The following is an 11,224-nucleotide window of genomic DNA, read 5'->3' on the forward strand; positions in this document are numbered from 1 at the left end:
GCTCGGGGATTTGAACTTGCAACCTTTCGGTTACTAGTCCAACGCTCTAACCACTAGGCTACCCTGCCGCCCCATGTAAGCTTAGGTTCCAGTGGGTCAGTGGTTCAATTCCAGTGGGTCAGAAGTTTACATACACAGCATGAAAAATTCCAGAAAATGATGTCATGGCTTTAGAAGCCTCGGATAGGCTAATTGACATAATTTGAGTCAATTCGAGGTCCTGTGAATGTGTTTCGAGGCCTATCTTCAAACTCAGTGCCTCTTTTCTTGACATCATGGGAAAATCAAAAGAAATCAAGATCTCAGAAAAAGAATTGTAGAATAAAATTGTAGACCTCCACAAGTCTGGTTTATCCTTGGGAACAATTTCCAAACTCCTGACAGTACCACGTTTGTCTATACAAACAATAGTACGCAAGTATAAACACCATAAACGCAGCCGTCATACCACTCAGGTTGGAGACGTGTTCTGTCTCCTAGAGGTGAATGTACTTTGGTGCGAATAGTGCAAATCAATTCCAGAACAACAGCAAAGGACCTTGTGAAGATGCTGGAGGAAATGGGTACAAAAGTATCTATATATATCCAGTAAAACGAGTCCTATATCGACATAACTTGAAAGGCCGCTCAGCAAGGAAGAAGCCACTGCTCCAAAACCGCTATAAAAAAGCCAGACTATGGTTTGCAACTGCACATGGGGACAAAGATCGTACTTTTTGGAGAAATGTCCTCTGGTCTGATTAAACAAAAATAGAACGGTTTGGCCATAATGACCATCGTTATGTTTGGAGGAAAAAGGGTGAGGTTTGCAAGCCGAAGAACACTATCCCAACCGTGAAGCATGGGGGTGGCAGCATCATGTTTTGGGGGTGGCAGCATCATGTTGTGCGTTGCTGCAGGAGGGACTGGTGCACTTCACAAAATAAATGGCATCATAAAGAAAGAAAATTATGTGGATATATTGAAGCAACATCTCAAGAAATCAGTCATGAAGTTAAAGCTGGGTTGCAAATGGGTCTTCCAAATGGACAATGACCCCAAGCATACTTCTAAAGTTGTGGCAAAATTGCTTAAGGACAACAAAGTCAAGGTATTGGAGTGGCCATCACAAAGCCCTCAATCCTATAGAAGATTTGTGGGCAGAACTGAAAAAGCATGTGCTGGCAAGGAGGCCTACAAACCTGACTTAATTACACCCGCTCTGTCAGGAGGAATGGGCCAAAATTCAACCAACTTATTGTGGGATGCGTGTGGAAGGTTACCCAAAATGTTTGACCCAAGTTAAACAATTTAAAGGCAATGCTACCAAATACTAATTGAGCAGGAATGTCAGGAATTGTAAAACAAAAACAACAACAATAAAACAGAGTTTAAATGTATTTGACTAAGGTGTATGTAAACTTCAGACTTCAACCGTATATGTTCTATATCTTTGATGTTTTGGGGTTTCCATGAACTAAGCCGGTTGTTGCAGAGTGAAGAAAGAGGCATGCACTGTAGGCTATACTATCCAGATGTTACACTTTATTAATAGATTCAGCTCATTTCAATACTTTTCAACAGAGAAGTTGTATGTATGTACAGTATGTGTCATTGATATTATACATACAGTAAACAAACCATGAATAAAATAAACGGAGGCAAATTGAATAATATTACGAAGTATCGTTACATTTCACATTCTAATAAAAAATATTGTATATATTTCATGTTAGCTTATGAGATAAGTACTGTTATAATGACGTAAGAAAATGGCCAAAACACCAAGTAGGCAAACAGAGGCAAAGTGCTGCATAGACTCTTGATTTCCTCTAAAGAACATTCATCTAACACTTACACTAGTGAGTCATTTAATGGCAACAGAAAAGTCAAGCCAAGATTTCAGAAGTTAGTCAGTGTTAATCTTCCAAATGTCAGAGTCATTATCTTACATCTTCTCTGTGAAACCATTTCTTCAGACTACTTCTTGAATTCCACTCCATTTTCTTCGCAAACTTGTAGACGCATCCAAAGAGATCAGGGAACATTGTCAATATGTCAACAGAATCTGCATCCTCAGTGCTTCAGAGAAAGAGAGAGAGAGACAAAATATTCAACCACCTTCAATGGTAAGAGAGTAAATAAAGTTCATGTACATGTTTTTAGACAAGACTATTAATATGTCTTACTAGTGCTCATGAAGGTTGCGTATGAAGCGCAACAAACCCAATGTGTTGTCTGGGTAGGCCTTCTTTTTACCATCCAACTTGTTCATCAACTCAGGCGGCATCTGTGTACACAAATAAATAACAGTAAGTGTGACTACTACTAGACTAGACACTACACTAGGACGAATGTACATGTAAATAAAATGTATAAAACGGCGTCTTGCTCACCTTGGACTTCCACTTTGTGAACGACCTCGCCTCAGCACACTGGTCCAAAGCCAGAAGGAGTTTTGGGTCTGCTTTGCGACAGTTCTCTGCTTCCTTCTCGTTACCAATTTTTCGTAAGTACTCCACTCTCCTGAAAAACAACAGTGTACCTTTAAATGCATTCAACTGTGTCAGTGTCAAACGGTGATCACATTTGCATTGAGATAAATCGTCGTTAGAATCTGAACCCATTAAAAAAGGTAAATGTCCAGTGGAAAAAGTGAATCACTAATCTTAACTAACCTTCTGATTGACAAGTGTTAGCACTGCTTCTCACCTCTCCTCTGGCCAGAAGTATGGGTGGGCCAGTGTGTCCTCCACTGTAGGTCTCTTCTCTGGGTCTTCATTGATCATCCACTCAATGAGGTCCTTGGCCACTTCATCCTCAACATGTTCCAGTGTGTACTTCCCTTGAAAAATGTTAACTTCACAATGGATGCCTTTGCCAAATGGATGATGTCCACCAGAGATGATGTAATACATTAACATCCCGGCCACCTGAAAAGTATATAGTCATAATTTATAATGTATTACATCTCTATAGCGCTTTTCATAACAATATCAAAATGATTCAATAGCAAAAAACAAACAACCAATACATCATCAAGAGTAGCCTAGCTATAGTCAGCTAGGTCAATCAATACATCATCAAAAGTAGCCTAGCTATAGTCAGCTAGGTCAACCAATACATCATCAAGAGTAGCCTAGATATAGTCAGCTAGGTCAACCAATACATCATCAAGAGTAGTCTAGATCATAGGTCAACCAATACATCATCAAGAGTAGCCTAGATATAGTCAGCTAGGTCAACCAATACATCATCAAGAGTAGCCTAGCTATAGTCAGCTAGGTCAACCAATACATCATCAAGAGTATCAGTCAGCTAGGTCAACCAATACATCATCAAGAGTAGCCTAGCTATAGTCAGCTAGGTCAACCAATACATCATCAAGAGTAGCCTAGCTATAGTCAGCTAGGTCAACCAATACATCATCAAGAGTAGCCTAGCTATAGTTAGTTAGGTCAACCAATACATCATCAAGAGTAGCCTAGCTATAGTCAGCTAGGTCAACCAATACATCATCAAGAGTAGCCTAGCTATAGTCAGCTAGGTCAACCAATACATCATCAAGAGTAGTCTAGCTATAGTCAGCTAGGTCAACCAATACATCATCAAGAGTAGCCTAGCTATAGTCAGCTAGGTCAACCAATACATCATCAAGAGTAGCCTAGCTATAGTTAGTTAGGGCAACCAATACATCATCAAGAGTAGCCTAGATATAGTCAGCTAGGTCAACCAATACATCATCAAGAGTAGTCTAGCTATAGTCAGCTAGGTCAATCAATACATCATCAAGAGTAGCCTAGCTATAGTCAGCTAGGTCAACCAATACATCATCAAGAGTAGCCTAGCTATAGTTAACTAGGTCAATCAATACATCATCAAGAGTAGTCTAGCTATAGTCAGCTAGGTCAACCAATACATCATCAAGAGTAGTCTAGCTATAGTCAGCTCGGTCAACCAATACATCATCAAGAGGAGTCTAGCTATAGTCAGCTAGGTCAACCAATAGAGGCCGAGTCTTTGAGCGCATGCATCCTCCAAAGATAGAGAGACCGTTCATGGCTTGATCAGAAGGTGGTGGTCAGGGAGATGGTTGATGAAGTGTCTGGTGTCGATCTTGTAGAGGGCTACTCTGGGAACCAGAGTAGCCACTGGACTTCTCCTTCACAACATAGTTTAGTATGCATTCTATCAATTTGGCAAATAGGTCTGGTAATCAAAGTATAGTGAATTATTTAAAGTTGAAAACTAACCTGAATATCGGTGCTCCTCTTATATCCGATCCCACTGTCTTCATCTAAAGTTTCTCTGGCCTTCCAACATTTTGTTCCTGCACTGATTGTATGTAGAGTTGTTTGTCCCATGTTCAATTGTCGACTTATACCGAAATCGGCTAATCTCGCTCTGCCTGTAACATCTGAAGAGAAGATCATATAAAGTGCAGCATTGAAATGTAGGTTAATAAATAAAACATCAAAATAATATTTCTTTAGCCCACATTTTTGTTGAATTACTACATGGTCTGGTCTTACCTATTAAAACATTCTGGGGTTTGATATCCCGGTGCAGAATTTTTGTGTTTAGACTATGCAGAACGCTTAGACTGCAGAGCACCTCGTGCACTATTTTCTTCAGGACAGGGGTCTTGTCCTCTGGTAGGTGGTCTTTGATGTATTCATCAAGGGTGTATTCACAGAGCTGAAGAACAAGGTAACCGAAGTGCTCGTCCTCTGCAAAGTCCACGTATCTCACAATGCATGGACTATCCAGCTGAGGTAGTCTTAAAAAACCCTCTTCTCTCTTCAGATCTTGGTAGTTTGACTTGAGCATTCTCTTCACGGCTACCTCAGTACCATCATCCTTCAAGCCCAGAAAGACTTCAGTTCCATCACTTCCTTTGGCTATTTGGAAATCTGGATGGACGACAAGATTGAGATTTCCCAATCTGTAAACCTTGCCTGCATCTATGTTGCTGAGTTCCTCCAACTGAGGCCTCCACCGCTCACTAACTTTGTGCCATTTCCGAGGTTTCAATTCTTCGGTGGTGGAGGGAAATGGTTTAACACTGGAATGTTCACCATGTACACCAGATTCTTCAACTGGAATTGATGAAGCATCAAGATCTGGCTTCTCAGTCATGGCAGGTGTACTTTCTCTACCGACAACTCTTCCTGAATTGTTTCTTCTTTTCTTCTTCTTCTTCTTCTTCTTTGATAGATTCATTCCCTGCAATTGTTCAGTTGTATCCGTTGGTGGGACTGGACTTCGTAGGGACATATCTAATTTCCTTAGCTTTTCTTTCAGATCTTCATCCATCTCCATTTCGGCAGTAACAAGTATTTTCTCCGGCACAGAGGTTATCCCTCGCGATGTGATAATCGCAGGTACACAGTTGAAGGTGTACAGATCTGCAAGCAGACCAAAAGTTAAAACACCTAAGTTTGAGGTCTGAGGATTGGCGAGATATGCTTGATCAGTGAATGAGATGATCCTCTTGCATAACTCCTCAACAAAAGGGAGGGTCCAGCCATGTTTGTGATTTGAAGCTTTCTGAGTAATCACATACAGTAGTCTGACAACTGAAATGTTGCGATTTAGTCCTTGAGGGGTACTTTTGGATTCATGTGTGAGGTATTTCAGAAGAGGGGGTATTACTACCAGTGACAGTCCAAGAGATATTTCTTTCATAATGTTAAAAACAGCTGTCAAGCAATTCACTACCATATCTTGTAAATGTTTGGGAATTTTAGGCAAACGATTGGTTGCCTCCTCAATGTAGAGATCAATTTTCTGAGATTCTCTCAGCCACTTTATGGATGCTTGACGATACTGATCCGCATTTTGTCCAATGGCGTTAAAAGACATGTCATATAGTGTGAGATGATTCACAGGGTTCACCACCAGCATGTGTTTGCCATATTCATTGAAAACATCCTCCACTGATTTGAGTCCTATTGCACAAGAAAAATCATAAAAAATCTTCAATTTGACAAAATTCTCACTCTCTGAAGAGAATTTCTGAATCATGCTTGCTATCTTTTGGTCAGTAGCGGGATATGCTTTGAGATTTCTTTCAGCAAATGCTCCAGACATCATCAACTGTTTCACAATGTCTTCTCTGTCATTGTTAGCTGCCAATTGAAGTGGAGTTAACATTTGGATTGGTGCCCCTTCTGGATCTGCTTTTGCTGCGATTAATCTACTCACTAAACTGACAGGAGCTTTTGACATTGCGGCATAATGCAAAGGAGCCCAACCATTTGTTGATTGGATGTTGGGGTCAGCACCTTCTTTCAGAAGAAATGTACAAATATTGTCATTTGTAAATGCAACAGCAGCAATTAAAGGGGTAACATCGTCATTCCACTCAGCACAAGGGTACTGTCTATTCAAGTCCTTGCCGCCTCTGATCAATTTCTTTAGTTTCTCCAACTTTCTGTCAATAATGCATTTTATAATTGGATCCGTTTTCCTTGGAACCACAGATACCGTTGGTAATTGTAATTGGAACTGGATTTGACCTGGGACGATATTCATTCTTCAAACATCTGCTTCTACAGGTACAGTAGATCTGTGGGATGACATCTCTGTTATTACCTCTGTTAACATGTTAAGTCAGGTACAGTCATAAGCCTTGCCCTATTCTTGTTCATAACAATTGCAAAGACATTGGTAACGTTGTACTGTAGTCAACTTTGTTCTGAAGTGATCGGCGGCCGTAGAGACAGATAAACGTCTTGATTCTATGTTTGGTGGAGAACTTCTGCTTATAAAGTGATGCTGAAGGGCAAAAAAGCATCTAACGACCCAGTTAGCTGTTCTACTAGAGGTTTGAGAAAGTCGGTAAATAACAAGTGTTGGGAAACAGGTCTGAGATTTTACGATGAGACTATGAAGGTTCTAGCGATGAACTTAGCAAGATGCTTTCGGGAAACCATACCCTGGACAATAAATGAACACAATTTGAAAGACACCTTTTGCATGTGGAAATGTTATATAATTTTGTATAAATCACCTTCCGGTGAATAAACCATTGAATAAACCACCAAAAAACATGTTTTAAGTGAGAAGTAGGCATTGGTCCGAAGTCAAAAAAGAAAAGAAATTCACATGGGCATCACCATGCCTACCTCACCCATGCTCGTCCAAGGTTTTCCAGAATACTGCTTTGGCCTACTACAGTAGAAATGTTGGTCTGTTGTACTTCAAACGATGTGTATACAGGTTTCTTAGGATTCAAATCATCTCAAACAGCCTAATTCATACTCTTCAGAGGAATAAAGGACTTTACAGTGTTCTGCTATTAAAATAGTGTACAGCGCATTCGGAAGTATTCAGATGCCTTGACTTTTTCCACATTTTGTTGCGTTACAGCCTTGTTCTAAAATTAATTAAATGTTTTTTTCCCCCATCAATCTGCACACAACACCCCACAATGACAAAGTAAAAACAGTTTAGACATTTTTGCAAATTAATAAAAAATGAAAAAAATTGAAATATCACATTTACATAAGTATTCAGACCCTTTACTCAGTCTTTTGTTGTAGCACCGTTGGCAGCGATTACAACCTTGATTCTTTTTGGGTATGATGCTACACGCATGGCACACTTGTACTGGAGGAGTTTCTCTTCTTTGCAGATCCTCTCAAGTTCTGTCACGTTGGATGGGGAGTGTCGCGGCTCAACTATTTTCAGGTATCTCCAGAGATGTTCGATCGGGTTCTAGTCCGGGCTCTGGCTGGGCCACTCAAAAGATATTCAGAGACTTGACCCAAAGTCACTGCTGCATTGTCTTGGCTGTGTGCTTTGAGTCATTGTCCTGTTGGAAGGTGAACCTTTTCCCCAGTCTGAATTCCTGAGTGCTCTGGAACAGGTTTTCATCAAGGATCTCTTTGTACTTTGGTCCATTCATCTGTCCCTCAATCCTGACTAGTCTCCCAGTCCCTGCCGCTGAAAAACATTCCCACATCATGATGCTGCCACCACCATGCTTCACCGGATGGATGGTGCCAGGTTTCCTCCAGATGTGATGCTCGGCATACAGACCAAAGAGTTCCATCTTGGTTTCATCAGACCAGAGAATCTTGTTTCTCATGGTCTGAGAGTCCTTTAGATGCCTTTTGGCAAACTCCAAGCAGGCTGTCATGTGCCTTTTACTGATGAGTGGCTTCCGTCTGGCCACTCTACCATAAAGGTCTGATTGGTGGAGTGCTGCAGAGATGGTTGTCCTTCTGGAGGGTTCTCCCATCTCTACAGAGGAACTCTGGAGCTCTGTCAGAGTGACCATCGGGTTCTTGGTCACCTCCCTGACCAAGGCCCCCCCCCGATTGCTCAGTTTAGCTGGGCTGCCAGCTCAAGGAAGATTCTTGGTGATTCCAAACTTTTTCCATTTAAGAATGATGGAGGCCACTGTATTCTTGGGGACCTTCAATACTGCAGACATTTTTTGGTACCTTTCCCCAGATCTGTGCCTCGACAGAATCCTGTCTCAGAGCTCTACGGAAAATTCCTTTAAGGAATGATTTGTACCAAATACAATGCTCTTAGTTTTAGAGATGTTCAAGAGCACTTCAAAGCACTTCATGATGACAGAAGTGAGTGCTACGGGATGAGAGTCATTTAGTTCAGTTACCTTTGCTTACTTGGGTACAGGAACAATGGTGGACATCTTGAAGCAAGTGGGGACAGCAGACTGGGGTAGGGAGCAGCCAGCTGGTCTGCGCATGCTCTGAGGACACGGCTAGGGATGCCGTCTGGGCTGGCAGCCTTGCGAGGCTTAACACATTTAAATGTCTTACTCACATCAGCCACGGACAACGACCTTCTATCTTTGAGGATAACACAGTGCCATAAACGCAGCCCGCTCCACTGTGTTATCCTCAAAGATAGAAGGTTTTGCCTGTTTGATTGCCTTACGGAGGGAATAACTACACTGTTTGTATTCAACCATATTCCTAGTCACTTTGCCATGGTTAAATGCGAAGGTTCGTGCTTTCAGTTTACCGCGAACGCTGCCATCTATCCATGGTTTCTGATTTGGGTAGGTTTTAATAGTCACAGTGGGAACAACATCCGCTATACACTTCCAAATGAACTCAGTCAACGTGTCAGTGTATACATCGATGCTATTCTCAGAGGCTACCCGGAACATATCCAAGTCACCGTGCTCAAAACAATCTTGAAGCATGGATTCCGATTGGTCAAAACAGCATTGAATAGACATAGCTACTGCATTAGGTCAAAGTCGTGTGCTGGAAAACCTTTGTAGAGCATGGGTGCTAATGTGAATTTCCTTTATTTTTCGGCTTCAGACCAATGCCTACTTCTCACTTAATACATACATACATACATACATACATACATACATACATACACACACACACACACACACACACACACACACACACACACACACACACACACACACACACACACACACACACACACACACACACACACACACACACACACACACACACACACACACACACACACACACACACATACACACATACATACATACATATACACTACCGTTCAAAAGATTGGGGTCACTTATGGACATTTTTTGTCTATTACAATAACATCAAATTGATCAGAAATACAGTGTAGACATTGTTAATGTTGTAAATGACTATTGTAGCTGGAAACGGCAGATTTCTAATGGAATATCTACATAGGCGTACAGAGGCCTCACAAGTCCTCAACTGGCAGCTTTATTAAATAGTACCCCGCAGTCTCAACGTGAACAGTGAAGACTAGACTCCGGGATGCTGGCCTTCTATGCAGAGCTCCCCTGTCCAGTGTTCTTTTGCACATCTTAATATTTTCTTTTTATTGGCCAGTCTGAGATATGGCTTTTTTTTGCAACTCTATCTAGAAGACCAGCATCCCGGAGTTGCCTCTTCACTGTTGACGTTGTTTCTGGCCATTTGAGCCCGTAATTGAACCCACAAATGCTGATGCTTCAACTAGTCTAAAGAAGGACAGTTTTATTGTTTCTTTAATCAACACAACAGTTTTAAGTTGTGATAACATAATAGCAAAAGGATTTTCTAATGATCTATTAGCCTTTTAAAATTATAAACATGGATTAGCTAATATAACGTGCCAATGGAACTCTGGAGTGATGGTTGCTGATAATGGGCCTCTGTATGCCTATGTAGATTTTCATTAAAAATCTGCAGTTTCCAGCTACTATAGTCATTTACAACATTAACAATATCTACACTGCATTTCTGTATATAACATCAATTTAATGTAATGGACAAAAAAATTGCTTTTATTTCAAAAACAAGGACATTTCTAAGTGACCCCAATATTACGACTCAGCAATGTTCACAATCCAATGAAGTGATAGATGGCAGGATAATCTAACAAGACAAGGAAAAATGATATCCTATTAAGCATTAGCAATGTAAATAATAGTTAAATGTTCCTTCTATTTGGTCATTGTGATAATAAACCCATCCACATCTGCTGCTGAGGTGACTGTGTTTCAGGAACTGAAACTCTGATGTCTAACGGAAACTTTGACAGTCTAAGATGTGAAAAGTCTGATATTATGTTAGCGTTAGAAATGTAAACAATAGTTAAGATTACTTACATTTTGTCATCGTGATATCGGCACCAACTTGCTTGAGGAAGTGTCCACAGACTATAGGAAAACTCAACCACACCTCTTTATCATGTGACTGTGTTTCAGGAAATGAAACTGATGGCCTTTTAAGAAGATAGCAACATCCCTGCCTGGTGTCTTCTTTATCACAAATCTTTCCCCTACTATGTTTTGAGACTTCACTAAATACACTTCATCAGTTCTGTAAATATGTATCTCCTAATATGAAAAGTGTGCGTCCACATTTTTAGATAAGTTCAGAAACGTTGCTTTCTATACTAGGAATAAAGTCTCTATTTGCATATGTCGTTGAAAAAAATCCCTGGCCACAGTAAAAAATTTCCCAGGAAGTAAAATAGAGCAGCTTCACCTTGAACAATACTCAATAGAGGTAAACGTGTGTAACTGTAGTTATTATTAGAAAGTATCAACCTCTCTCACTTACCCACGTAATATATATATATACAGCCATTAGAATATACAGCAGTAGGGAGTTTATAGCCATTAGAATATACAGCAGTAGAAAGGGAGTTTATAGCCATTAGAATATACAGCAGTAGGGAGTTTATAGCCATTAGAATATACAGCAGTAGAAAGGGAGTTTATAGCCATTAGAATATACAGCAG

The 11,224-nt window shown here is 40.5% G+C and overlaps 1 protein-coding gene across 2 annotated transcripts; it reads right to left on the reverse strand.

Moving 5' to 3' along the window:
- Positions 1-1,502: 1,502 nt before the first annotated feature.
- LOC135531085 (uncharacterized) lies at positions 1,503-10,757 on the reverse strand. 2 transcript variants are annotated; one of them, XM_064959207.1, is made up of 7 exons: positions 10,586-10,757; positions 4,512-6,550; positions 4,233-4,396; positions 2,692-2,912; positions 2,376-2,505; positions 2,169-2,269; positions 1,503-2,061 (listed from the first exon to the last, which is right to left on the reverse strand). In XM_064959207.1, the coding sequence occupies exons 2-7, from the start codon at positions 6,514-6,516 to the stop codon at positions 1,923-1,925; spliced, it is 2,760 nt and encodes a 919-aa protein (XP_064815279.1). In that variant the 5' UTR covers positions 6,517-6,550; positions 10,586-10,757; the 3' UTR covers positions 1,503-1,922. The 2 variants fall into 2 exon arrangements, with proteins under 2 accessions (XP_064815279.1, XP_064815280.1); XM_064959208.1 differs by lacking the exons at positions 4,512-6,550; positions 10,586-10,757 and having other exon boundaries at positions 4,233-4,505.
- Positions 10,758-11,224: the final 467 nt, after the last annotated feature.

Source organism: Oncorhynchus masou, unplaced genomic scaffold (assembly GCF_036934945.1).
Source record: "Oncorhynchus masou masou isolate Uvic2021 unplaced genomic scaffold, UVic_Omas_1.1 unplaced_scaffold_1509, whole genome shotgun sequence".
Classification (NCBI taxonomy): Eukaryota; Metazoa; Chordata; class Actinopteri; order Salmoniformes; family Salmonidae; genus Oncorhynchus; species Oncorhynchus masou.

Bases quoted from the DNA above. Each gene is read 5' to 3' on its own strand.
- LOC135531085 (XM_064959207.1), bottom strand. From the start codon at position 6,516: ATGAATATCGTCCCAGGTCAAATCCAGTTCCAATTACAATTACCAACG. The intron at 2,506-2,691 runs GTGAGAAGCAGT...GTTGTTTTTCAG, and splicing joins TACTTCTGGCCAGAGGAGAG to GAGAGTGGAGTACTTACGAA. The intron at 2,270-2,375 runs GTGAGCAAGACG...TTGTGTACACAG, and splicing joins TCACAAAGTGGAAGTCCAAG to ATGCCGCCTGAGTTGATGAA.